Genomic DNA, 26,142 nt, shown 5'->3' with positions numbered 1-26,142 from the left:
ACTACATTAAGAATAGTTTTAATGGAAAATATTCGATAAAATTGTTTTGGGGGGGAAACTATCAATATGATAAATATTCAAATTAAAATACCTTCATACATATCAGTCATAACATAAATCAGATTAAGTATAATTTTAATTTTTTGCAGATGACTCTGTCAATTTTTTTTTCCTTTATATGTTTTTTTGCTTTGCTTTGAAGTGTAACTAGTATTTTTTGCACTACATTTTAATTAAAAACATGAGTACAAACCATACATGTTCATTGTAATATATATATATATATGTTACTGTGAAAGTCCAGAACCTGGTGAATAACATTAGCCGATGAATCTAGACATTCACTTACCAAAGTTATTATTGATTGTCTAGTAGTCAGAAAAGCCTGGCTGCGGATGGGGAGGTTCTGGGTTCGAATCCCGGTTTGAGCAGGTATGTACTTTCTCTTTCTTGTCCTTTCTGTATGTGAATGTGTTGTTGCGCTGTAATGGTTGCCTTCTAAACCGGTCTGTATGGCATGTGTGTTCTGTGGAAGACGAACTTCCCATCAAATTACAGTACAGTTAGGAAATGGAAGCAACACACCTCAAATTGCTTGCGTAGCTGGCACAACAGGGGTGCTCATCCCCCCCCGAAAATTCTCCCCCCCCCAAAAGTTTTCTCAACTCTCTTTCCCTTTTTTATTTATTATTTTTTAGTTTATTTTTTAAATTTTATTTATTTTTTAAATATTTTTATGATTTTTTTAAAATTTGTTAATTTATTTTTTAAAATTTGTTCATTTACTTTTATTTATCTTATTTTAAAAGAAAAGTTGTGTGCTACATCAAAAACATATACACAGTACACAGACAAACTAAATAAATGAATGAATTAAAATATAAACAGAATAAAATAAAAAAATTAAATAAATAAGTTAAATAAAAAATAGATCAATACATAAATTTAAATATATCAATAAAAATTTTTAAATAAAAATTTTTAAATATATAACTTTTAAAATCCCCCCCAAAAATTTTGATGGTGCAACTTGCGCCACAATCCCCCTCCCCCCTATGGGCACCCCTGTAGCACAAAACAGCAACAACACTTTTGAAAGATCAAATACTTCCAGTAAATCACTGGTGATGGTCAACATTCTCCAGTTTTGGTCTTTTAAAGTAGCATACATACGTATTGAAACATGTTAGAAAATGAACAATGGTAATAATTTGTGCATGTAGTTCAAGAAAAGTAGTGAAGTAAGTGCACAGTTCCTAAGTTAAAATGGATCTTGACCTGCAAATGCTCAAATCTTGTGCATGTTTAGTGTATTTTTTACTGAGCATAATTTTAATGAAACTCATGATTTGAAGTTTCTGGGGCTTTGATTATTAGTGCCTAAGCTTTTTCTTAACTTACACAAATGTATACAAATATTGATTGGTAAAGTATTTCTTAAAGTTTTTAAGAGACTGATATTTAATATTGTGATCCACCGTTGCATGAAACCTATTTATAATGAAATGATGTTCTATTATTAAATTTTCCTAGCTGATTGTTTCATTTATCTTGTGTACCTGTCGGATTCTATAAATTGTAAAAACATAGAAGTAGTTGATCCCAGTGTAATAAAGTCTTCCACATAAAGGGAATAAATTTTCTTTTGTGTTATGTGTGAAATACTGTAACTCATGCACAATAAAAACTCTCACAGAATGAACTTGATATTTTTAATTGTAAATATTACTTATAATTAACAACATCAATATAAAGTATTTACAAGTATTATTCACAAAACATTATTTTATGATGCTAAAAAAGAAAACTTTCAAGCATATTACAAAATTTATTGAAAACTACTCTATAAAGATTGTTTAGAATCATTTATTTGTTAAGTGACAAATTTGAATTCTGTGCAAGAACAGTAAATGAGAAAACTGTCATTAGAAGCACAAATGCAAAAGCATTGAACAACATGTTTTGGGATCAAAAGGAACTCCTTAATTAATCCCTTAACAATCTTATTTTAAGAGAATGGTCATAAAGTACCTATTTTTTTTGAAATTCAAGAAAAGTATATAAAAAAAAAAGCAAACAAAACACATATTCATTTTTGAATTTTTAAATTTATTTTATCTTGAATGTTGTGTGCTCGGAAGTATTGGGGCACGAGAAAAAGGAGACCATAGCTCACCTCTTTGATTTTGATGGGAGTTGAGTGGGAAGGGGTTAACACAAGCCTGGATCCAGGGAGAGGGGGAGCAGTTATGACTATGTTCTAGCATGACCAAAAGTATTCAATTAATCTAAAACTGCATTTATGAGACTTTGACTCAGGAAAAAATGTCCAGTTTATTAGGTAGGTAAGTTGCATTGAATTATTGAAGTGGTTTCTCTTAATCTCCAAAGTGTGTCCGAAATACTTTTGCCATTTTGCTCTCATGACATTGACTTTATCACTTATTCTGAGGAACTTTTTATTTTGACACATTATTACCTCTCATAATTTGGATTAAATTTATTTTTTTAGTACGTTAAATTTGTGAAGCTTGAAAAACATTTTAAAATTTTGAAAACTACCAAGATTTTGATTGAAAGTTTGGAGAAAGTTATATTTTAATAACTTATATATATATATTTTAAATAAAATTGATTTTTAAATAATTTAAAGATATTTTTGCTAGATATAGCTAAGCTGAAACATAATACCAAATATAAGTAAGGCATAAAAAACACTGTGAATTTCAAAACTAATGTTTTTTTTTTTGATTTATGCAAATTATTAAAAGTTAATTGTTATTATACAATGCGTTGAGCTTATCTAATGAGGTATTCATAAGTCTGAACTGAATGTGGTTTTGCTGTTACATTAAGATAGCCTTTCGATGCATCAAACATATTAAAATTTACAGCAACTTCTCCCCTGAAAAAAAAAAAAAAGATACTTACATGAAAAAAATATACAATAAAAATCACTAGTTCATAAACAAAGCTGCCCTTTAGTCAAAGCTAAGGCAAAATTGCAAGCAAATAACCAACCAGGTGGTTTCAGCATCCAGAGATTCCAGTTTCTTCCTTGTTTCAGGCTTGTCAGTCTGAGATAATTAAAACATACGAAACTTGCATTTTCAAGTGTTAGGAAAGTGGTTCCTCTTAACTGAAATGTGTTGGAAATATTTTGACTCTTCACTTTCATGACATTGATTCTATCATTTATTCTTTCCACCCTTTAATTTTGACACACATTATCCTTCCGCTCATAATTTTGTTAAATTTATTTTTTGATCACGTTAGTTTAAAGGCTTGAAAACTATTGATGTTAAAAGTTTGAAAACTACTAAAATTTGATGGAGAACTTAGAAGAAGTTGTATTTTAATAAATCCATTAATCTTTCTGAAATTTAAATACAAATGTGTTTTATATATGTTAGTTTAAAAATAGTAACAAAAAACTCTTAAAGTGTTCTAATATTGAGATATTGCAGCAAAGCTTATTCAATATTTTAGCTTCTAGTCTGAAAAGCATGTATAATTTAAGACTATAAACTTGGAATCTATTTCTTTCTTTGAGGGAAAAAAATTTATTAAAAAATTACAGTCAAACTTGCTTATAATGAGCATGAAGAGCTTTTGTACATGTGGAAGGTGCACAATTTGCGTATAAAACATAAATGTTCAGAGTTTATCAAAAGTTTTATGTATTAACTGCTGGTAGTGTACTATATAGGACAAGAAAACAAAGAAAATAATGGAGAATTGAAAAAAAAAAGTACCTGTTAACTACAATGAGAACTCTTTTATCCTCAGGTGTTTGGAACGCACCTATGTCCAAATTCTTTAATGCTCCTCTTTCACTCGGTAAGTTCAAACCAATGCGGTAAGAACCACGTGGCAAACATTTACTATAAAAAAAATGCATGTAACTATGTATTAGCAAAAAATAACAATTTTATCTATCAAACTTATAAAAAACTACGTTTTTTGTAGTTGATGTGTTGCAGCAAAATCATCTCAAAAGCATGTAAAATTTAAAACTATAAACTTAAGTCTTATTTTTTTTTATGAAAAAAAAAAAAAAAACTCTTAAGGATTATTAAATAAATTGTCCTCACTTCATATAACATACACGCAATATCTGAGATGTACAATGAAATTTACAGTTGAAGGAACTTCTGTTGACTTAGAAATTTAAGATAGAACTAGTCGATAAGGAAACTACATTACGGTAGTTAAATGAGAAAATACTAGTATAAAGCCTTACTCGAGCCTTACTGTTGTTGATTTTTTAAGTGACTAATTTGAATAGAAAGAATGCAAGTTTTGCGGAACCCTTGAGTGATCTTTATGGAAGAACCCTGGTGTTCCATAGAACACAATTTAAGAAACAATGATCTATCATTGTAATTTTAATGCTTTGCAATTCTTTGCTTATAGCCCGTCCCCAAAAAAGTTTCACCATTTAAGAGTCAGTCTTGAAATCTAACTGCAAGTGGCGTAGCCAGAAAGTTTTTTTGGAGGGGGACATCAGGAATTATAGTCATTTTCTGTGATCAAAAAAGGAAAATTTTCTGCATTCAGAGAGCTTTATCCCCCAATCCCCCCCTCACACGGCTACCACCCCGCTAAAACTACATCCATGATCAATGCAATAAGCAGAATTATCTAAATAGCAATACAACTTTTCAAATTAAAAGTGCACACATTAGTTCTTTTACTAAAAAAAATTTGTGTTGCTACACAAACTAGTTTGCTTAACGTATTGACTGCTCAGATTTTGGGTCCCACAAGCCAATTTGCATTACATAAGATTGATTTCATAAAATATCAAAATAGTAAAGAAAAATTAAGTACAACTGTTAAATTTAAAAATAATGACTTGTCTCCTAATGTAAGTTAGTTTCACCTCACTGTTATACAATGATACTTAGAATAACTGAAATGTCTGTTTTGCAGCTGTAAGACTATGTCAAGTTAAGATTTTGCAGTTGCAGCTCTATCTAGATTTGAGGTGTGAAAATTTCTTTCATATAAATATATTTGTAAACATACAAACCTAAATTGGGCCAAAGCATAGTACATGGGCTGTTTGTAGAATTCGTTTGAAGTTGAGTTTATGATGATGGGTGCATCAACATAGTTTTTCACCCAGTTAGGCCCTCCTTGCTCATCTAAAGCTAAATTCCAATCAATCCACCCAATTGACCAATTATTGAGGCCCTATATTAAACGAAAGATACTTATTCTGTGAAAGATATTAATTCTATTTGCAGCATGATTAGCTTTTATCAAAACATTTTAGCACTATTATTTCCCCCTTTTTGATCAAAAAAACTTTTAAGCATGTTTCGCATAATTATATTTTAAAGGACCAACATAAAAGTAATTTCATGTCAATAATATATTGCAAAAACAAAAATGATTCAATGTATATAAAGCGTTATTTAGCAGCCAGAATATATAGAAATAGTCCAGGTTTATTACAGAACATGCATTATAATATAACCTGAAACAATTTATACAACTATTCACCTTATTAAAATCACACTCAAAGAATACAATTGCTTTCAAAAAATCATCCAACTTTTAACAAAAAAAAAAAAAAAAAATTATACACACACCTCGATTTTTTTACCTTCCAATAAAAAAGTAAAAAAACAAACCAATAATGATATAATATCTATATATATCTATATATATATAGATAAGATATATATATACATACATACATATATATATATATATATATATATATATATATATATATATATATATATATATATATATATATATATATATATATATATATTTCAATGTGGTAGAAATTTGAAAATTTTAATAAAATTAAACATAGAATGGAAAAAATCGAAAAGTTGAACGAATATGTGAAAAGAAAATGGATGGAGAGATACTGTGCAGCCTATAACTAAGGTTGAGCGTTTAGAAGTTCTCAAGTTTCAAATATTTTATTTTATGGGGAAAAATATTTGCCAGTTTTTTCTTAGCAACTTGATAAAAAGTTTAACAATGTCCAACACATTTCTACAGCATTGGTGCATGGATTGCCCTCCAATCCATACACAAATCTTTAATATTTTACACCAGTGAACTAACATAAGCTAATATTTTTCTATATACAGTGAAATCCCGTTACAACGAATACTGATGCAATGAAATATCCATTACTATGAACAAACCACTTGGTCCTGTTTTAAAACCCATTAAGATAATATATAAAAATTCTCGTTTTAACGAAACAATTTTTTCAAAAATTTGTTACAACGAAATATTTTTCTCAACATCAGCTTGAATATTTTTTAGTTATTGCTGTTTTCAGAAATTGAATAATGACTTTTACAAGTCATAACATGAAAACTGAGTTTGCATTTTCAGAACAGCCATTCAAGGTAGCTTTATTCAAGGTGGAAATCTGCTCATGCTGAAACATAAGCTGATGTGACACACCAAAAGCCAGTATCTAGCCATCACAGACGATTTCTATGCACCAAACGTGAGGCACCGTGCAATTTCGGAAGGGGGTCAGGAAGATCAGTGTTTAGCCATCACAGATGATTTCTATGCGCCAAACCTTAGGCACCGTGCAATTTCAGATGGGGGTCAGGAAGATCAGTGTACAACCCTTAACAGATGATTTTTATGCGCCAAACGTTAGGCACCGTGCAATTTCAGATGGGGGTCAGGAAGATTTCAACTTTTTTTGTGGTCAAAAAGTGACATTCATAAATTAGAACCTTTTATAATGTCCTTTGAGAACAAATTTCTCGTACAAAAGAAAATAACGCTTTCTGTAAAGACGACAAATGAATAAAATGTCAGTGGTCAATATCTTTCTCCTTCTTTTTTCCAAAAAAAATGTATTTAATAATCTTTTAGATCGTTAGTAATGGTAAATGTTGCATTTTTAATTATATTAGAGTGTGGATTTGCAAAATTAACATTTTTATTACAATAAAGTTTTCAGGCGATTTTGTTACAACGAAAAATTTTATCTGTCCTTTGGTGTTAATTGTAATGGGATTTCACTGTATATATGCATATGTTCCAAAGTTAATACCATTGTAAATGCTATTTACATTTGTAAGTTACCAGTAAGTTCATTTTCATTTTTCTTAAAATACAAAATTTTTACTCGCCAGAATCATATTAAAAAGAAAAAGAAAAAAAAAGTTACATTGCTTTGATCTATTGTGTTTGCATAATTTGAGTAATAAACAAAAAATGGTTTTTTTGAACCAAATCTTATTTTGCTTCTTAACTTTTAATTATTAATCAATCAGTAAAATATCAATTTACAGTAACATGAAAATTATTTTTAAAAATATTGTATACTCTAGATCTTTCGAAAATTGTATATACATACAGTGCTGGGAAAAAAAATTGTATCACCCTCGCATTTTCACAACAATGGGATACATGGGAAGTTTTGGTCGACCGATTAATGATAAATGTATGTAAAACTCTGCAAAACTTATGAAATAAGCATTTAACTGCAGGAATTCAATAATTGTTTACTTTATTTATGGAAATACATGTCCAAAACTGTAACAAGTACAATGTGAAGTGTATCCACGTTGCCAAGTGGACGAAGAAAAAGTAAGTAGAGGTTTTAATTGTAACACTCTTTCTGTTCAAAAATAAACAAAAGTAACATGGAAATGTTTGAGCATCATAAAATATAACCTAATATTTTGTTGGTTCGCCTTTAGCTTTAATGACAGCTTGACATCTGCGGGGATTGAACGGATGAGTGATGAATGTATTCTTTACTGAGTTCATGGTGCCAGACACAAATTATTGATTCCAGGAGTTTTGCAAGTGATGTTGGCTTATGTTTCATCACTTCTACACCCATTCTATTCCAACAATTTTCGATCAGATTTAGAGTGGGGCTGTTTACAGGCCAAGGCAAACTGCTGACCACATGCTCATTTTTCCATTTCTGAACCTGTGTGTGAGTTTAGAGAAAAAAAAAATTACTTAATCCTATGTCAATTTAAGTCTAATGGCAGGATAAAAGTTTTTAATTTGTTACTTACCAGTTTTGCCCTATGGCATAGAGAAGAATCATCCTGGAATATGGCACTTGGAACTGAAGTAAAGTGATCCCAAATACTAAGAAGCAATTTCTCCTCCAAAATGCCAATTTACACCTGAGCGTTTACTGTTGTTCCTTGCACAAAGTGAAGCCCACCAACTCCGTGATCAGAAATACATCCCCAAATCATCTGGGATATGGGATGCTGTTCCTCTCCTTTGCGACGTCTAACTGTGTGCTGTCGGTCGGACCCATGCAGATTGAGTTTGGACTCGTCCAAAAACACAACTGATTACCATTGATCAACGGTTCACCCTTGGTGAGCCTTTGCCCCGTCTTGACGCCGTTTCCTCATTTTTTTGGTCAACAATGGCTTCTTTCGTGGTCGACGTACCACCAAACCCGCACCACACAGTGGTTTCCGTACAGTGGACGTGCATGCGTGAACACCCGATTCGTTTTCCCATGCTGTTCTAAGGTCTGTGGAAGATTATTGTCTGCTCTGAAGACTGAGTCATTTCAAATACCTGTCCTGCGCTCATTGGATATTCGTGGACGACCACTGCCACTCTTTCTTAATGTGCTTCCAGTGCTCTTTACCTTATTCAGTAGTCGAACAATAGTCGATTGCGAACAGTTTATTCTTTTTGCTATGTAACACGACGACAATACTTCTTTGTCCAATGCAACGGCAACACTCCTTCTTTGTGGTGTCAGTTGAACGTATTTCAACATACTGCAACTCATAAGTCCAGATCGTAAATGAATGCGTCGAACGTTCAACGGTTTTTTTATACAGTTAGAAGGATGATGCAATCTTACGCAATAGAGCTTGTGTCATGTCATACCAATTCATGTTATATGATGCAAGAACTGTTAACTATTTCATAATTACTTATAAATGCTAAAAATATTTGGATTTCATGGGTGATGCAGTTTTTTTTACCACCACTGTAATATCATATTCTTATCCTTTTGTGATACTAAAATGACACACCTTACTAGATCATTTGATTCCTTGATACCACTGTATATCCATTCCTTACTTGATGGAATTAATATTATAACTATACACAATTACAATTCAGAATGGGGATCTCCCAGGGCCGGCTGTAGCATTTTTCCCACCCCAGACAAATTTCCAAAGTGCTACCCCTCCCCACGGTAAAAAAAAAAAAAAAACTTGCAAAAAAAGAAAGAAAAGATCAAACATGACAATTTTTCATTTTTGCATTACAAATATAGTTGATTTCCGTTCTTTTTGATAATTCTTTTTTTTTAATATGAAACATTCTTCCAAAAATAAAGCCTCCCCCCCCCTAAAATGGTTATGATTGAACGCAGTTGTTCCACGTCAGGCACGGACTGGCTCCTTCTGGGGTGGTCGGTTAGGTACAGGAAAGAAGTCCCCTAATGTGGGGGTTCCGGGGGCCCTTCCCCGAAAATGTAAGAAAATTGATTCAAAAACTGTTTTTTGCTTTTTCTGTTTGGATATGTTAAATAATAAAGCTAAAGTTAATTTTATGCATAAAAAACACGTGTTTTGAAGTTTTGCTTGACGTAATCTTTTGTTCTGAATTAACGTTTTTTTATCTATATTTTTATTGACCTTGCAAGGGTGGGGGTGGGGGGGGGGAATTGTGATGCAGGGACACATCTTTCAGTGGAGTATAGAATATCCCAAATTTTAGGGGGTCCGGGGGGGGGGGTTCTCTGCCGGGGGAAATTTTGAAAAACAGATACAAAATTCTGCATTTTTAGGCTTTATGTAGAGGGGGGAGCTTAATCTCTGAGAGAGCTCAGCACCTTATCCCCCTCAGTAGGGTAACTATGGGGGTCTAGTGCCCCAGACAAACTAAGGAAATTGTGCCCCCCCCTCCAGGGTCGCCCACATGAGAAGTCGCCGGAGGTCATTGTGACCTCTAAATTTCTTTTTTTAAAGAACATTTTGATTAGTTGATCCGAGAAATAAGCAGCAGCATTGTAATTTTTTTTCTTATTTTCTTTTTTAGAATTGTTTTCAATGATGCCCAATGTTCATTCTCAGTAGATGTTATGTATGTGTCTAGCTTTTTCTTGCGAGTTTTTGTTTTTTTTTTTCATTTTTTAAAAACATTTTTCAAATTTCATGATCAAAAAAAAAAAAAAAAGACTTTTAAATTTTTTTAAAATTAGTTGAAATGTTGCCCCTCTGAGACTTTTACTCGTAAATTACTTTTATCTGAGAATAAAAAATATACCTGAGACAACAACATTAACAAAATTAAAATCTATACCACGTTATCATTGACTTTGTTTCATAAATACAAGTTTAACATGAAATAAAGATTTTTTTTTTCAAATTATAAAATTATTTAACCTCATGGATTTAACACAAGATAGAAGAAACGAATAATTATTTAAAAACGTACTTCCGAAAAATTCTTTTCCTGTGAAATATATACTATGTGTATTTATATTCTTCAATTTTTTACTTTGCTTAATGGCAATGATGGCAACCATCTGAGCTAAATTGCAGTAAGTAACCAATGATATTCAGTTCTTTTGACTACAAAGATACATAGCGGACTTTCAAAAATCACTTAATTGCTTGAAAATTCCCTGCTGGTGCATGTGGTAAATTTGTTGGGGTACACAATCAACTCAAAGGGAAAACACCATTTTACGGAAGGGATAGTGGTGTCAGTTGTGCACATTTCTTTATCACTGTTAGGAAAGAGAAATACAACCCTTCTAAAACAAAGCCAAAAGATTGCTCATAAAATCTTTCCCCTCTCCTTTTTTAAACAATTGACAAGAAGAGAGCGGCATGGACCAGACCCTGGCCATGGACAATACGGCTGTAAAGCACATGGCCTAAGACCCAGAATCAGGTGGCGGGTTTTGATGGTAATTGGCGCTCATCCATTCTGTCTCGCTTCGCAACTAGACACATGACCATCTGACATTGGGCGACAGCAATTATGGTACAATAACATAGGAAAACAAAACGACCTACAACCTTCACGTACTTTTTAGACTCCCAAGCTACAAAAAAGGATCTATGTTTGCAAAATAGTTTTGCACATGTTTGTCTCTAATGAAAAATGTGCTTTAGACATTCAAACTAAAATCCCCCCCAAACCCCCCGGACAGGGGTTCGGTTTGCCCGGCGCTAGAGCCGCCCCCGGATCTTCTTCCCAAGAACAATTTAGTCACCTTCTCAAAATATTACAAAACAACCTCCAATAACAAGACCTCGAAAAAAAAAAGGGCTAAGACTCACTTAAAATTTTTCTAAAATTTCAATGGCAGTCTATGCATTGATCTCCCCTGTAGGCCTCCCTAATTTAAATATTCTCTCATTTCTACAGCAACATCTTTAGTCATAACATTGTGTCTTCACATACAATAGGAAGGTTGTATGCAATAATAAATGCCATGATAAATACCAAGAAATTAAAAGGTTGTGGAGATAATAGTGAAGGCTAGATAAATGTAATATAAGTTATCAATATTGTATCTTTCACAAACGACATATTAACAACTGAATGTATCAGCATTTCTTACATTTAAAATGTCATGAGCATATCTTTCGGCTCTTTGCCAATTTCCTAGGGATACTTTGGGGAACTCAAAGAAATATGATCCTGTACATGCTTCAGTGGCTAAATAAAACACATTAGAATATTTCTGGTGGGTAATATCCAGTAGTTTGTGTGGCATCAAACTTTCCGTATACCAATGGTAGGCCACTCCAGCTACATATTGTGCAGCTGATTTATCTTTCAGTACCTGAAACATAAATTATAGTATTATATTTCTCACTATGTATGGAAATGTAACATTAAAATAAATTTAAATCATAACAGTTATTACTTACATATTAGCATAAAAATAATAACAAATTCAAAGATATGTTTCAATTTCTTTAACTTTAAATTTAGTCTTTCACTTGTTTATTTTTTCCTTTTTTAATTAAAAATGACATCAAAATTTAACACACGAAATTCCGAACTCTTGATCTAAAAATAATATTTCAGATGCAAAGTAAAAAGGTCCTTTTATATATAGTGAAAGAAAAATTCAATTTTCAACATCCATATAAAACATAAAAAGAAAGTTTCTCATAGAGATCTGTAACAATGAGTGAATCAGTTAGCAAACAACTGAAGTTTAAAAAAAAAATGCTTCTACTTTCATTTGCAAATTCTTAAAATTAAGATAATACACTTACTACATCAACCCAGTTGGGCAGAAATACTCTAACATCATCTAAGATCATTAGTTTTAATTTATCAATGCCAAATCCAGCCTTTTGCAAAATGGGGCCAAGGTGATTTTTCAAAAAATCTCTCTGTTTTTCAGCAGGGAAGCACATGGATTGGAAAGCAAAATCTTCAAGGCAACCATCGGATGGTTCATTCTGCGTTGTCAAGCCCCAAAACGTAATATTGTTTTCTTTATACGCTTGAAGAAACCTATATCAATTAAATCAAATGATTTAATAGTTTAAAATTTGATTACAAAAGTAAGAACCAAATTATAACATCACTTGAGTTTGCATTGAAATTAACAATGATTTTCCTACAAAAAGGTGTAAAAGACCCCCTTTGGAACATCCGAATGTGACCAATAGGAGATGTGCACAACTAGACTCCACTAGGAGTCTACGTACCAAATTTCAACTTTCTAGGACATACCCCTTTTGAGTTATCCGAGATACTTATGCACATACACACATACTTACGTACATACGGATATCAAGAGAAAACTAATTGTAATTAATTTGGGGATCCTCAAAATGGATATTTCAGGTGTCTATAAGTTCTTAGGCATCTATCCACGTGTGGTCGGGTTGAAAAAAAAAAAATCAATAATCATTCGGGTGCGAACAAAATGGAAATTAAGGCCAATTTCTGGGTGAAATTTTTTTTGCAAATACAATACTTCCTTTACTTCGTAAAAGGAAGTAAAAATAGAGCTGTATTTGGCCCCATTCAATAGATTAAATTACACAAAGTGGTTAGTACGGGGACCCTGGAGTGTAGTATGCCGTGTGCAGGTAAACGGCAGTATCTGCAGAAATGAGTTTTTTTAGATATTTGAAGAAATGTGTGGTGAATTCAATACTAACAATAGGAAAATGTTGAAAGTAGACATTTTTTTTGCGCCTTTTTTTCTGTGGAAACCAAATAAGCGCTCTTGTACAATAAAGATGACGTACAATAGATGCAAAAAATGCAAGGAAAAATGAAAAATTTGCAGTTACAGCCCTTTACCCGCACACGGCAGTAGTGCAATGCATGTGTGAAGACTGAAGTCATTTATTTTTAAAAATGTGCATCAGAATTAAATACCTTACAAAATAGTTTGCCCATGTGCGGTAATACTTTCCTTCCGGATCCTCTTTTAAGGCACCTTTTCCATTCATTGCATTATTAGTTTTCATCCATGCAGGAGCACTCCATGGGCTTCCAAACAAAAGCAATTCATCTTTGCTCAAAGATATGGCCCTTTTTATCAGAGGTATCTACAAAATGGACGATTTAGGATGAGTACTGATGCAAAATCACCATCAATGAGTTTTTATGATAAGCATTGGAAAATAATAAAGGGTAAAAAATTCAAATTGTGTATTGATCATTTATTTCTGCACAACAAAAATAAATTTTAGTCATTAAAATATTTTTTAGTTACAAAGCATAAACTATTATCCTCAGTAAAGAGTAAGATTTTCCACAATACAGTGGCTCTCAAAAGTGTTCGTACACCTACGACTTTCAATGAAGTAGGACTGGTTAGAATTAATATTTTGGAATAGGTATTTAATAACAAGATCAATGATCAATTTTCAACAAAATTACACGAAATTTTTTTTTAAATATTAAAACTTCATTTTTTAAAAATCAAAAACCAAAAAGTGACGGAAATTTTATTTTGCAAAAGTCTTTGTACACTTTAAAAAATGTTTAAATATTATTGAATATTCTAACTTTTAATGAAGTTATTTAGTAGAATATCATGCAGTATCAACAACACCTTTTAAACGTGTGAGAAAAAATTTCATTCTTTTTTCTTTCTTTCTTTTTGTGTAATTTCTGAGTAAGTGTTCAACCACACTTCGAGCCTTACTGTTTCTAGCTCTATTTTCGTTTCAAAGTCGTATTTTTTGTAATTTAGCCTCCAGATATCTCTAAATATGTTACATTAAGTTCAAATCTGGAGGTTGAAGGGGTATTTTCTAAACTTTAGGACAATTTTTGAGGCACTAGATGTAAACGTTGAAAACTGTGTGCTTCTTATCGTTATCTTGATAAAAAGCAAAGTTGTTTTTTGTCAAGCCACAGTTGTTTGGTTTGTTTAGCCACAACCAAATTTTTGGCTAAGAGTTTAAAACTGGTTTTTAAAATATTTAAATGAACAGTATGATTCATTATTTCATCAAAAAATTCCAAACTACCTAGTCCTGACGCTGATATGCACCCTTACACAAGAACACCTTCACCGTCCTGATCAACTGATCCAACAAGTTTTTACAAGATTAAGTTCTTAATTTTTTTTTCTATTTACAATTATACAACAATTTAACCAAAAATGTTGAATTAATTTTTATCTGTAAGTAAGAAGTCATTCCAAAATGTTTTGAGCTTATTTATCATTCATTTTGAGACGAAAAGCGTAATCTTTCTGTTTTTCGCACGAGCAAGAAAATTTCTGCGGGAAGAGGTCCCATTTAATCTAGCTAATCAGAGAACTTGGCGAACAATTTTAGGAGAGAATTTAATGTAAAAATTTTCATTTAACCCTGCAGAAACTGTTACAGCACTCAAATGTGTATTTTTCATAATTTCTTTAACTGTAAAGCCCCGATCACGCTTTGTCAACTTTGCCGGTTGACCTTTTCTTACCTTGTTTTTGGTCCAATCAGTTTCGCTTTATTTTGGTTTTACTAAAAAATTTCAAAGTGTACAAACACTTTTGGGAGCCACTGTATATATTCTAGAAAATAGCAGAGATTACATTCTGAATAATAGGCTTTTATTAAAAAAAAAAAAAACTTTAGCTACGGATTTGGTGCCCTGGGTTGCCTATGCCGTAATCTGATCCTGGGTATGCGGAAAAGGCTTATACGCTATCCTTCTCTAACTTGCCTAATTTTATAGGCAAGCACCACATACTGGGACCTTCTAGTTCTAAATCCACGGACATTATTTCATGCCATTACAAATTATTATACAGTAATAAGTTCAAATTTTGCAACAGAAAAACCATAGAACACGTTTATTAAGAATGTAATGATAAATATTCAAAAAATTATCATGCTTTTTTCAACTAATAATATGACCTTACTTTATACAAGAAATCTTCTTTAGCAAGCTCAAAGTGATTTAATTCAAAATCGTTATCAACATCAGCATAGGAATAAGGATGGGTGGAGAAATCACAGCTCGCAATGGGCACTCTCCCCATGTTGTATTCCAAGCCTACAAAATACTGTGTTACAGTGTCTATTGTTAGTAAAATAATTTGTTCAAAAAATAATGAGTCAGAAGGCACATATAGCTATATAAGACAAAAATAGATAAGATGGCTGAGATTTTAAAATACATCAAGTTTTTCTCTCATTTGAATATAAAATAGTACAAAAACAAACCACTAAATTTTAAAAAACGATCAAATACAGTGAAGCACTCTTTATACGTTTTTAAAGTTGTTCCCTGTAGAGTCTAATACACATTAACATATACCTATTATGCTTTTTTTCATTTATACACTTTTTCATACAGTCCCTTCAAAAACGTATAAACGGTGCTTCACTGTCTATCAGGCATTTAGGATCAAAACCAGCTAAATCCATGAAGTTTCCAAAAGCTTTTTTACTTCCTAATTTGATACTTCCTGGTGGATGCTGTTAAGCTACAATGGGATTTGGAGTGTATCTAATTCAATCAGATTAAGAACTGTGTCAAAAACTTTCTCTTTAAAATACAGCTCAAACATGAATGCTTTTCCTCTCCAGTAAAATGTTAAAAAGGGACTTGAGCTGTTTTTAATACAAAATGTCTCATTTGTACAGAGGTGTGAAAATTATTAGAATAATTGTTTAATTTATACTAAATCTTTGTTATATCGAAGAAATAATACTTTATTTTTAAAATGTTGATACATTTAATACTGAGGGGGCATCCTCTTATTTTTTAAGAAAGATTCTATCAGTCTAGGCATTCTTTTCATAAGTTTTTGGCAATTAATTTGTATTTCTTCGTCATAGGGCCTAGTTTGTGAAGTTCTATTTCTTTAATTTTTTCTTTACAATGGTTCATATATTCTCTATTGGGCTCACATCTGGACTGTTTCCATGCGCTGGAATGTTCTTACATATTTTTTTGCATTCAAAATTTTGGTCACAGAAAAAGCTTCAAGACACAGCACTCTATTAGGCATGAATTTAAAGTCTCCATTTGGAAGCCAAACTTTTAACTATAAAACTATTGTTCAAGCACTTTTTCATGCTGATATTTGGACCACATGCCTTTTACATTGCTTAAACTGATATCCTGAGCAAAAATTACACTCCAATCCATAACTTGGGTGGGGTGTTTAACCGTTTGTGTAATGCGACTCGGGAAAATATTTTACTGGTACTTCTCCTGACTACTGACTGCAATCTTTTGGCATTTTAAGCATTGATTTATCAGAAAACCATACCTAAAAGGTAAAAAGTACCTTAGTACATGTAATTTTCTGGGAAATTTCTCATTAAGAAAGTTTTAGCCACATTTAGAAACAGTTCTGAATCTTTAGTCAGTATGCAATAATTTTAGGAAAAAGACTGAACAACTTGAATTAAACTGAACAATTGAAGGAAAATTAATATTTCTCATCTTGCTCCAATTATTTGTAAATAGTTTATGCTCAATTTTTGCCCAAGCAAGTCTTTTTGCCATAGCAAATGTGATTTTAGTGCTCATTACGAGGATAACGAGCAACGAGTTCAACTGAGATGAGCTTTCTACGAACAGAAGAATCACATACATTTACTCCATACGCTTATAGTGATATTTTTAGTTCATGATCAGTTGTTTTTCTGTTAGTTTTGGCAATATGAATTAATTTCATACCTGTTTTCACAATCCTACTCTGGAATTTATATTTTTACACTTGAAATTCAAAGATCTTTCTATTCTACACACAGATGCTTACAAAATTTTTAGCTTTTAGGGATTTCTCATTGTGTATAGTGCTTTTTTTAGATGAGACACTTTATTTATTACAGCTAGTTTTCTAGAAAAAAAATATCACTTTTTTTGCTCATGATAAGGCTCATGATAAGTTCTTTAAAAAAAGAAAGAAAAAAGCAACCCATTATAAATTAATTAAAGCTGCAAAAAGAATTGCTTTAAAAATGAAATAATACTGATGCCAACCCAAGGGAGGAATAGAAAATACTAGCAGAGCAAGTGGACAGTTTTTAAATTTTATTTTAAATTTGATTGTTAATCAAACACATGCTTTATGCAATGCGAACAATTTCATTACAGCCGATTCCCACTACAATGCAATTCGACTTACGCAAACGCGATACTATAACGCGAATTTTTCGCGAGTCGAATTTTAGAGCTAACGTGAATTTTGCGCCCACAATATGAATTTTTTTTTGGAAGGAAGTATCAGCTTTGATATTGGCTACTAAATATTGATTTTGTAAATGTTATTACATCTCTTTAAGCATCATTGACAGCCAAAGTTCCCACACCAAACTAGTCTAGTGCATCAAAGAACCACTCAGCATTTTTCATTTATTTATTTTTTTCATTCTAAATATAAAAGTTGATGAAATATAATGGCACCTTAGTGTCACCTTCATCTAAAAAAAAAGTTTGTGAAGATCTTAAGAAAAAGAAAGTTTCTGACTAAAAAGAACTTTAGTCACTTTTAACTTGAAAGTTTATAAATGAAAAGGCGAAACAACCGTATTAAAAAAATATAGACAAGAATAACTATCTAATCATTTTTTAACTCTTAAATACAGTAAAAGTTCAGCTCTTTATGTTAGAAACTGTAGTATATGGTTAAGGAATGCTTTAGAGCAGTTTGAGGGGTGTTTATAAATGTCTAAAAGTATTTGGCATGCTTTAAAAAAATTTGTATGCATACATTTTTCCACAACGTGAAATTTCGACTTACGCCAGGAGTTTTGGAACGCACCCCTTGAGTAAGTCGGGACTCGACTGTACTTTAGATCAAATGCTTCTCTATTTTATAAATGCCAACATTTAACAAAGTAATGTCTCCAAAACTACTCTAAAGGAGTGAAAAAATGATTGGAATAACAAAATAAATTATCCTTCATGAATTATTATAAGTATATACAAAAATTATTCAAGAAAAACTGAAAAAAATCACAATTATACTAATAATTTTCACACCTTTGTAGTAGCAGGTTTGAATTTAAAATTCTTTTTAAAACTATTTTTTGCAAAAGCATAATAATTTAAAATTTCTGGCAAATTTATACTCATGACATATAATTAAGAGCGGCTTTAAGAAATCTTATCAGTCTGATAAACACATTAGTTGATATCTAAACAAACAAATATAACTGTGACGACCAGCAACAGCCTCTGGGCCCAGCTAGGCTAGTTCAAGTCATTTTATCAATCCCCAATGAAGATCAAGAGCCCTCTTAAAAATATTCACCCAATTGTAACAGCTGCTTCTGCTAAACTATTCCAAATGCCTACAACCCTGTTGAAGTAATTTTTCCTGATTTTAAGATCAGTTTGGGATTTGAAAAGCTTGAAGCAATGACCCACTGGTTTTGCCATGTGTGCAGAAATTTAGCACATTTTAATAAACTTAAATAACTGGATCATGTCCCCTCTTACTTCCTATTGCTCAAGACTATACATCTTAATCATTCTAAGCCTGGAATCAGTAGCTAAATTAGAAAGTCCATTTACAAATCTCCGTAGCCCTTCTTTGAACCCTTAGCAGAACAAAACTAAACAGTGTATTCTAAATGAGGTCTTACCCTACATCTGTACAAATCTAAGGAATTTCTTTAGAATCTTGTTCCGTAAACCTATTGTAAAAACCCATTTTTTTTTGGGCTTTGCTACTTGCTGCATACATTGCACAACCGATTTAACTTAAAATCCTGACTGATAAAGACACCCAGATCTACAACTGTTTCTTCTTCGCTTAAGATAGATCCTGGTAAATAATAGCTTGCATGCTAATTTCCAAGACTTAAATGAAGCACTTGACATTTTCAAACATTGAACCTCATACCCCACTTAGAAATTTGATCTAAATCTTGTTGAAAAGCTTTTGCACTTGTTCTTCATTGTTAAAGACCCCTATAACTTTGACATCATTTGGCAAAAAATAAATATTGCTCCAAAGCCCTACACTAATATCATTAATGAAAATAATAAAAAACAATAGCCCCCAAAACTGAACCTTGTGGAACCCCACTTAAAACAGCAGAGAAAAAGTTCCCTTAACACCTGCCCTTTGTTTCCTCCCAGTAAGCCAATTTCTAACCTAAACTAAAGTTTTCCCTTCAAGTCCAATACAAGCCAGTTTGCTTAGCAAAGCAACGTGTGACACTTTATCGAAAGCTTTTTGAAAGCAAATTTAAACAGCATATACACAATGTTTGCTATCTGAAGCCCTGCTAATCTTGTCATAGAAGTGCAATAAATTAGTTACATAGAATATCTCCTTTCTAAAACCATACAGTGAGCCCGACAGCAGATTATCTTCCAGAAAGTTTATTATCTTTATTTTTCATAGAGTTTCAAAAATCACATCAGTAATCATAGACTCACATGTATATGGTTACTTGCTTTCTCTTTAATCCTTTCTTAAAGAGTAGCATGATGTTTACCAGCTTCTAGTCTTTTGGCACTTTCCCCAAGCTATACAAAGCATTGAAAATTTTTAAGATAACCTCTTTTAATTTGTCTGCCCACTCAACTAAGATTTTTGGATAAATATTATCAGTTCCTGATAAGATCTCCCTACAGCTTTAGATGTTTTAATGTGTTTCAAATAATATTATGCACCCTCCTTAGAAAACACAAAATCCTTAAGCTGTAAATTAGATTATGTCTTACTCACTGATGAAATAGTTTTTCTTAAGTTATTAAGTTATCACGTAATTGAGAATATCATGTAAATGTTGATGAACACTGTTCTTATTTTGAAACATAATTGGAAAAAATAAATGAATAAATAAAAAAATATATATATTACCACTTTGCGAAAAATAACTGTTAAAAAGGAGTTCTTGTAAGTTATCAGGTAAAGATTTTACATTTATTCCAGCTGCATCTGTAAAAGCCCCTCCAAATCCAAGAATAAACTGATATTGCTTAGAAGGATCAACTGTAATATTAACAGTTTCTAGAAATAAATGAAAAAATAAAATTAAATAGATAAATGAATGAATGATAAATCAAAATAAACAAATAATTGAAAAAATAATGCAGTTAAACCTGTAAAGTTGACCAACCTTGTAAGTTGACCACCTGTCTAAGTTGACCGTTATTTTCAGGCACAGAATTAGATCTTATTATAGAAATCAACCTTTGTAAGTTGACCACTAAACTAGTGCACTCCAAGTGGTCAACTTACACAGGTTTCACTGTACCATTATAAGGGTTAAAAAATTAAAACACATCATACCTTAAGATATGAAAGAGAAAGTGAATTAAGTAACAACAAACAAATAAAATAAAAAAACACGTCAGTTCATTTCATTGTTACTATCAGTTTCTTAAATAATTGAAAGCAAAGCTAAAAGTAAATATTGCAATGGGAAGGTAAATGAGACATTTGAAGGCATGCATTTTGAATTCCATACTAACTGTCAGCCCGTGGCTGACCAGGGCAGCACGTGCTTTAATTAACTGCAGATGGGACAGGTGTCCCACACATGGTCAGGCCGGAAATGCCAAAGAACCGGCTATCCGTGGGAAAAAGATAAGACATTCTACGCTGGAAGTGGAAAGAGACCGGTGGTCTGATAGCCAGGCTCCGGGCTTGGTGATGATTGGTAATTGTAAAAACGTTGTACATATTGTATTATAAATGATATAAATAACCAAGGCATTAATTAATAAAAGTTTAAATAAACAAAATGAACTCCAGAATGTCATAATTGCAAACGAACTGCACAATAATACAACGCAGAAAAAGGAAAAAGTGACAAGGAGTTCACAATGGCGCAGTCGACAGGATATGTTTAAAAAGAAGCCGCTGCGGATCAATCGAAAAGGACGTTTCTATATGATCCTGTGGGGATTAGCTGAATAAGCGGAGTCCTGTGAACCAGAATTATGATTCAACGGAATCTTCAGCAAACTTTTAATGGAGCCAGGAGGTGTATAGCCAAGTGATAGCAACATTGGAGCTAGACGTGCAAGAAAAGTTATCAAGCCCTGTGATTGGAAAGGAAGTGAACGATATCGTGGATGCTGATGTGCTTTGCCGGAAGAAAAACATTAGAAACGGTAAGCTTTCTATTCCCAAGCATACTGTTCTAAGAGCTCTGAGTTGTTGTTATTGGTAAAAGGGTACAGGGAGAAATACTCGTGAAAATAATTAAGTGCATATTTAATGAGTGAATTAAGTTATTTATATAATGATAATGTTGTATGAGTAGCAGGAAATGAATAATTTAAGAGGTATTTAAATGCAAATAAGGATTGATGTAGAAATACTATAAAAGTAGTAATTGCCATGAAAATATATTTTTATTGGTATAAAAATATAGTAATGGAATTGCAAGTTTTGAGTAATATTATTTAGATGAAGTTGTTGGAATACGGAAATCTAAGTAAATTACTGGTTATTAATTTCATGGTTGGAAAAATACAGAATTGAATTGCAAAGTGGTGAATAATGTAATTTAGATAAAATATGACTATTGCTCTAGGAATACTGTAGTATGAGTGAAGTATGAGTTGTATTTGTATTGTTGTATAAATACGGTAATCAAATCACTATCGGTTGGAAAGGATATATATGGAGTAGTGATATCTCTCTATGGTTTATAACAGGAAATTGTTATTTTTATCATTGCATTTGTATGTGAATGAGTTATGTTAGTGAGTAGTTAAAATTTCGAATGAGATTTAAATTTCAAAGCTTCAAGGGATAAGCTAAAAATTGCTAGGGTAAGGGATTTTGATATTGTAGTAAAATCTCGCAATGGCCTTTTTAGCAAAACAAAAGAAAGCAGTTTTGATTGCATTAGCAGAAGAGTTAGGGGAAGTTGTAACTCCAAATCTCACCTTACTACAGTTGAGGAAATTAATTATAGATTCCACAGACTACGAGGAAGAATTAATTAAAAATATGCTAGAGACGATAGTGGAAGAGAGGTTGGAAAAAGGAAAAAGTGACAAGGAGTTCACAATGCCGGAAATGCCAAAGAACCGGCTATCCGTGGGAAAAAGATAAGACATTCTACGCTGGAAGTGGAAAGAGACCGGTGGTCTGATAGCCAGGCTCCGGGCTTGGTGATGATTGGTAATTGTAAAAACGTTGTACATATTGTATTATAAATGATATAAATAACCAAGGCATTAATTAATAAAAGTTTAAATAAACAAAATGAACTCCAGAATGTCATAATTGCAAACGAACTGCACAATAATACAACGCAGAAAAAGGAAAAAGTGACAAGGAGTTCACACTAACAGTTGGGAAATGGTTGGAATTTGACTTTTTTTGTGCTTTATTTTTAGCTAGAACCAAATAAGAAAGCTTGTACAATAAAGCTAAATCACAATATATAGATGATAAAAGTGCAAAGAAAAAAAAAAGAGAGAAATTTGCAGTTACTGCCTTTTACCTTCCCATGGCAGAACACATTTGAAAACTTCCATTATAAAATGATGGAATCTAACCAGTGGCAAATCCAGGGGGCGGCTATGTGACTGCAGCCAACCGCATACCAGAATTAAACTCTTTTTCTTAGTCTTTTATTAAAATGTTTATCCATCTTAATGTAAAACAAATGATATAATTTCATTCATCCATCATATCTTTATCATTTAATTTAAGTTCACTCTTCAGTTGATACACGAATTTGCGATATCAATGGGGATGTAAGTTTTCTGAAATTTCCCATTGAATTTCAGAAATTTTGTCCTACCTGTTCCAAAAAGTTCTTTATTTACTCTCTAAAAGAAGGAAGCGCCAAAAAAAAAAAAAAGTGCAGACCTCATAACTATAGTACTTGTTTTCCTTTCTTTCTCTCTCTCTTTAAATGGCAGGTTTAGTATTAAATGTTAAACATTTTTGTCTCTTTTATCACTCTTTTTAAGTATTAGTTTATCAGTTTTCAGCATTTTTTTTTCATCTATTTCCTTTACACTATCACCTGCAATTACTATGCACATTTTAGTTTTTTTTTTTTTCATCCTTAACAAGAATTGACAGCTTTGCCATCAAATTGTTTATCAATGGCATCTATAATGCAATATTTTGATTTTTGAAACACACTTACATTAAAATTTTAACAGGAAATATCAAATGTAAGATAATTTCATGTGTGACACAGAAAGTTTAATTAATTATTAACACCCCTAGGTATCAGATAATGATGAAATACGCCTTCATTTACGTTTACATTAATAAACTTTGGGAGATGACAAGGAGACACAAAATTTTAATAACCTCAGCCACCCCCAGAACAAAATCCTGGGTTCACCACTGAGTCTCACAAACATAATTTAAAATTAGTATTTTAATTTAAATTCATCATGCAGTTAGCACAGCCATTTTGAACAAACATACATTTTTAAGGAAACTAATTTAATGATATTCACTCAATAATCAATGGAAGAATTTGGCTAAACTGTGCGCCATCATTTAACTTTATGCTATATCGATTTACTGCCAACAAAATCTTTAAATGTCCCAAGATAAGACTAAAAAGTATTTTTCTAGAACAGACCTGATCCAATTCAGCTTACATAGAGACACTACTAACTTTACTTTAGAAAAGGTGGAGGGGGAATTCTCAATTTACTGAATGAAATTCCGAGTTTTACCAAGTGATGAAATATGAACTTACACATGGACTATGCCGACAGACTTTGGTGATCCTGAAAAATAATTAAAAAAAATAACAGCAATGTTGTAAACTGTGTCCAAATTGTCACTTAAATTTGTCTAATAAGGAAATTTTTGGGAGGTCACAGTGGCATCTTATTGGGTAGGCTTAGCAAATTTCTGTAATATTCAACCGGGACACTGGACCCCCCCCCCCCCTCCGCCAGCATCGCCAATATTCAAAAGGGAACACTGCACCTGGCTGGTTTGTAGGGTGTTTTATACGGCAGCTCATTGCTCATGCTACATCATCTCAATGCTATGAATAAATTGTTACTAATTATGAACCTAAAACAAGGGTACTTAGAAATGACAAAAGCAGATAAATTTCTTATATTTTAATATTTACAAGTTATTTTAGTAAAAAGAAATGCTGAATGAGGAAAAAATGTTGAACTACATTTACATATACTTTTTATTGGCTAGAACCTTTTTTTAGAAAGTCTTTTTTGGTTTTAATCTTGTTGTAAAAAATCTTAACAAGCTATTCCGATTTCAATTTTAATCATCAATGTTCAAAGGAGAAAGTAGTTATTCTTAATATTTCTTCACAGTTAATCATTTTTAGACTTTTTTTTTTCGTTCATCTAGAATCAAATTTCTCTTTTCCGGGACACGAAGTAAACCGGCCGGGACACCGGGATTTTATCTGAAAACCCGGACTGTCCCGGTCAAACCTGGACGTCTGGCAAGTCTACTATTGGGGCGCACTGAGTCTTCAGCTAGGACTTGATCCTTTGCAAAAAAAAACTGACAATTTCTCCAAACGATGAGAGAAGACATTGTAATTCTAGGACTTTATGCTAAAAGTTTGGAAGTTCAGGAGAAAAGTTAAACGGACCTCTCTCATTATCGATGCAGTAATACTTTCTCAGTGCCTTTTTGGAAACCTAAGGTTATCAACGAAAACACATTCCCCTCCTATATCAATTTTAATCCCATAAGAAAACCCACGGCACCATAGTTAGAAAATATCTACAATAAAGAATTGTGCTCTGAAACTAATAGGAAATCTAAGCTAAAGATAACAGCATTTGAAAGGATCTACATAAAACCTTTGTCCAACAATAGATTGAAACTTATATATGCAGTCACACCATTTCAACATGTTCCAGGGGAAAAGGGTTAAGACTCAATGTATTTTACAGAGGGAAAAAAAAACATCAAAACATATGATGAATACAAGTGTGTGTATGTAAGAATAATTTTCCCTGGTATAAAATTATTTAATACATATGAAGCAATCAGTCTGCACTGGACATATTTTGCACTATCAGAAATCAGCATACAAAATGCAAAACTAATTATTACCAGTCTCACTGTTGGGAGTAAAATACAGCAATGATGACTTAAAACGGTCACCATCTTCATTTGTTTCGTACAAAGCAACCTGGTTTCTGGAAATATTCAACAAACGCTGCAATTCATCACAATATGTCTCATTACAAACACATACAATGTTTTTGTCTCCATATTTACGAATAGAGCAAGAAGAGGCTTCAACTCCTAAAAAAAAGCATAATATACATTATAAAACATCTAAGCCTGTATACTCTTAATTAAATGCATTACTAAGTAATTGAATATAGTTCTTTTTTACCAAATAATATTACAAGTAAAAAAAATAACTGCAGCAGCAACATGATCAGGCGCAGTTCTTTAAAATTGCAAAAAGAGTCACATCATTTAGTTTTTATTGATAAAAATGCGAGATAGTGATAATGAAATTGAATTGTGCAGACTTTGATCAATGAGTTTAATACCATTTCAATGTTTAGATTTGAGAACGCGCTGTTGTTGCTGTAAACGCCTAATGGCTGTCACAGGTTGCTATGGTAACGAGATCAAAAGCACGGTTTTAATTTAAGTTTCTTGTCAATGTAAAATTTAATGTTAATGTCCAAAAAGTTTAGTATTTGACGAATCCGTATTTAACTTTCACCATAAGGATATAAACAACGAATTAAAAAATAATAATAGCATTTATTTTT

General features: G+C 32.1%; 1 protein-coding gene across 1 annotated transcript; it reads right to left on the bottom strand.

Annotated features, from left to right (window-relative positions):
- Positions 1-1,698: 1,698 nt before the first annotated feature.
- On the bottom strand, positions 1,699-25,807 carry LOC129222683 (lysosomal acid glucosylceramidase-like). The gene is made up of 10 exons (XM_054857214.1): positions 25,752-25,807; positions 25,463-25,657; positions 20,282-20,431; positions 15,368-15,501; positions 13,375-13,547; positions 12,252-12,495; positions 11,585-11,809; positions 5,036-5,199; positions 3,756-3,884; positions 1,699-2,905 (listed from the first exon to the last, which is right to left on the bottom strand). Exons 1-10 carry the CDS (start codon positions 25,792-25,794, stop codon positions 2,800-2,802), a joined length of 1,563 nt encoding a protein of 520 aa, XP_054713189.1. The 5' UTR covers positions 25,795-25,807; the 3' UTR covers positions 1,699-2,799.
- Positions 25,808-26,142: the final 335 nt, after the last annotated feature.

Source organism: Uloborus diversus, chromosome 5 (genome assembly GCF_026930045.1).
Source record: "Uloborus diversus isolate 005 chromosome 5, Udiv.v.3.1, whole genome shotgun sequence".
Taxonomy (NCBI): domain Eukaryota; kingdom Metazoa; phylum Arthropoda; class Arachnida; order Araneae; family Uloboridae; genus Uloborus; species Uloborus diversus.
The sequence above is the reverse complement of the archived record's forward strand: the minus strand, read 5'-3'. Positions and strand labels throughout refer to the sequence as shown.